General features: G+C 43.5%; 1 protein-coding gene across 7 annotated transcripts in view; it reads left to right on the top strand.

Moving 5' to 3' along the window:
• TNRC6B (trinucleotide repeat containing adaptor 6B) overlaps positions 1-1,853 on the top strand; it is a 266,719-nt gene extending 264,866 nt beyond the window's left edge. For 2 of the 7 annotated variants that reach the window (XM_017544738.2, XM_017544739.2), the window contains exon 23: positions 1,343-1,853. In XM_017544738.2, the coding sequence (XP_017400227.1) occupies positions 1,343-1,719 (377 nt within the window). In that variant the 3' untranslated portion in view covers positions 1,720-1,853. The remainder of the gene's footprint in view (positions 1-1,342) is intronic. The other 5 variants (XM_037744370.1, XM_017544748.2, XM_017544743.2 and 2 more) reach the window with 4 other exon arrangements.
• The last annotated feature ends 63 nt before the right edge of the window (positions 1,854-1,916 follow it).

The following is a 1,916-nucleotide window of genomic DNA, read 5'->3' as shown; positions in this document are numbered from 1 at the left end:
AGGAGTTTTGCTGTTGTTGCCCAGGCTGGAGTGCAATGGAGCAATCTTGGCTCACTGCCACCTCCACCTCCCAGGTTCGAGTGATTCTTCTGCCTCAGCCTCCTGAGTAGCTGGAATTACAGGTGCCCACCACCACACACGGCTAATTTTTGTATTTTTAGTAGAGATGGGGTTTTACCATGTTGGCCAGGCTGGCCTTGAACTCCTGACGCCAAGTGATCCGCCTACCTTAGCCTCCCAGTGTGAGCCACCGTGCCTGGCCTATGTTGCTTAATAATGATCTCATGTATCATTTAGTTACAAAATCTCAGTATTTTCTTCCTTTTTCCTGTCTCCCTTAATTCCTGGATCCAGGCCGTGATGATTTGTCCTTAGTGGCTTATTCTGCAATCATATTTCAAATATCTATTCCTCTGTTCCATTCTATTTGCTGTCACAGTAGTTAAACACTCCACTCTGAATCAGTTGCAAAAAACTCCTGATAGTATCTTAAGGAGTCCCCAGCCTACCTTTATAACCACCTCTACCTCTCTGCCTCTGTGAATTGTTCAACCAAAATTGAGGGGGATCATATTCCATATAGAGAGAGTTTATGTTGAACCTTGGTTTACGCATTCCTGTTTGTTTGTGCGCATCCATTTATGTAACTCCTTCAAGAGCTGTCCTCGTAAAGCCTCTGCTGCAAGCCCAGCATTCTTGATCTCCTCTGCGTATTGAACATATGTGATGATATTGGGGTCACCAGTTCTGTTGCTCATCTGTTCTGCCTTCCCATCTGAGCTTGAGGTTCTTGGGGATAATTATTTATATTACTCACAGCACTGATTTAATGCTGTATGCATAGTAAGCCCTTAGTGAATATTTCTTGATTGTTTTTAAAGAATCTGTTTGAACATCAATATCTAATACGCTGGATCAAGGCACAAGTGTAATTTTCTAATTACTTTCCATTCAGTCAATGAGTATTTATAGAATACTTTAGTTCTGCTAGGATTCACATTCTGTTACCCAGAATCTAGTGTCTTTATGAAGACTTTCTCCTTGAATGCATCCTCCTTTTCAAGTCATTTTTAGCTAAGAAAGCAGTAGAGAATTAGTTATCTTATTAAATCTTTAATTCATATGATAATTCTATCAATTCAGAGTAGTAGTCACTGAAAAGTTTCTGTTCATTATGCTCAAAGAACAGTTATTTTGTATTGCCATGCTTAAAATGTGTACTGTTACTTCTTAGAATATAAATGTGCATGTATTTATGTGTATGTAATTAAAACTCAGGTGTATGTGTCAACAGAAGTAAACCATCTAACCTCTTTCCTTCCTTAATGTTCTCTTCTTACAGCAAAGTTCCCTGATTACAAATCAACATGGTCCCCAGATCCCATAGGACACAATCCCACTCATCTCTCCAACAAGATGTGGAAAAACCATATTTCCTCCAGGAACACTACACCGCTGCCCCGCCCACCTCCTGGTCTGACCAACCCCAAACCATCATCTCCCTGGAGCAGCACAGCACCCCGATCAGTCAGGGGGTGGGGGACACAGGACTCGCGGCTCGCCTCGGGTGAGGAGGATCTGCCTAAAGGAGCACCATTGTCCATCCACAAGGGGCTTATGTTAACACAGATGGTGAAGACACCAAGAGGTCTTCCCAAGAGAGGAAGTCATGGTTGTCTGGTTTTTCTTCTGATAGAGGAGAAGCTACCTCTTGAGTGAAAGTCGTAGTCAGTATAAGGCAAAGGGACCCAACAACTCCCAAGGGACAGATGGAGTAAAATGAGTGAGTAAAAATGGCAGAGTGGGGCCGGGCGCGGTGGCTCAAGCCTGTAATCCCAGCACTTTGGGAGGCCGAGGCGGGTGGATCATGAGGTCAAGAGATTGAGACCATCCTGGTCAACATGGTGAAACCCCGT

The sequence above is a fragment of the Cebus imitator genome, unplaced genomic scaffold (genome assembly GCF_001604975.1).
Source record: "Cebus imitator isolate Cc_AM_T3 unplaced genomic scaffold, Cebus_imitator-1.0 Scaffold170, whole genome shotgun sequence".
NCBI classification, from domain to species: Eukaryota; Metazoa; Chordata; class Mammalia; order Primates; family Cebidae; genus Cebus; species Cebus imitator.
The sequence above is the reverse complement of the archived record's forward strand: the minus strand, read 5'-3'. Positions and strand labels throughout refer to the sequence as shown.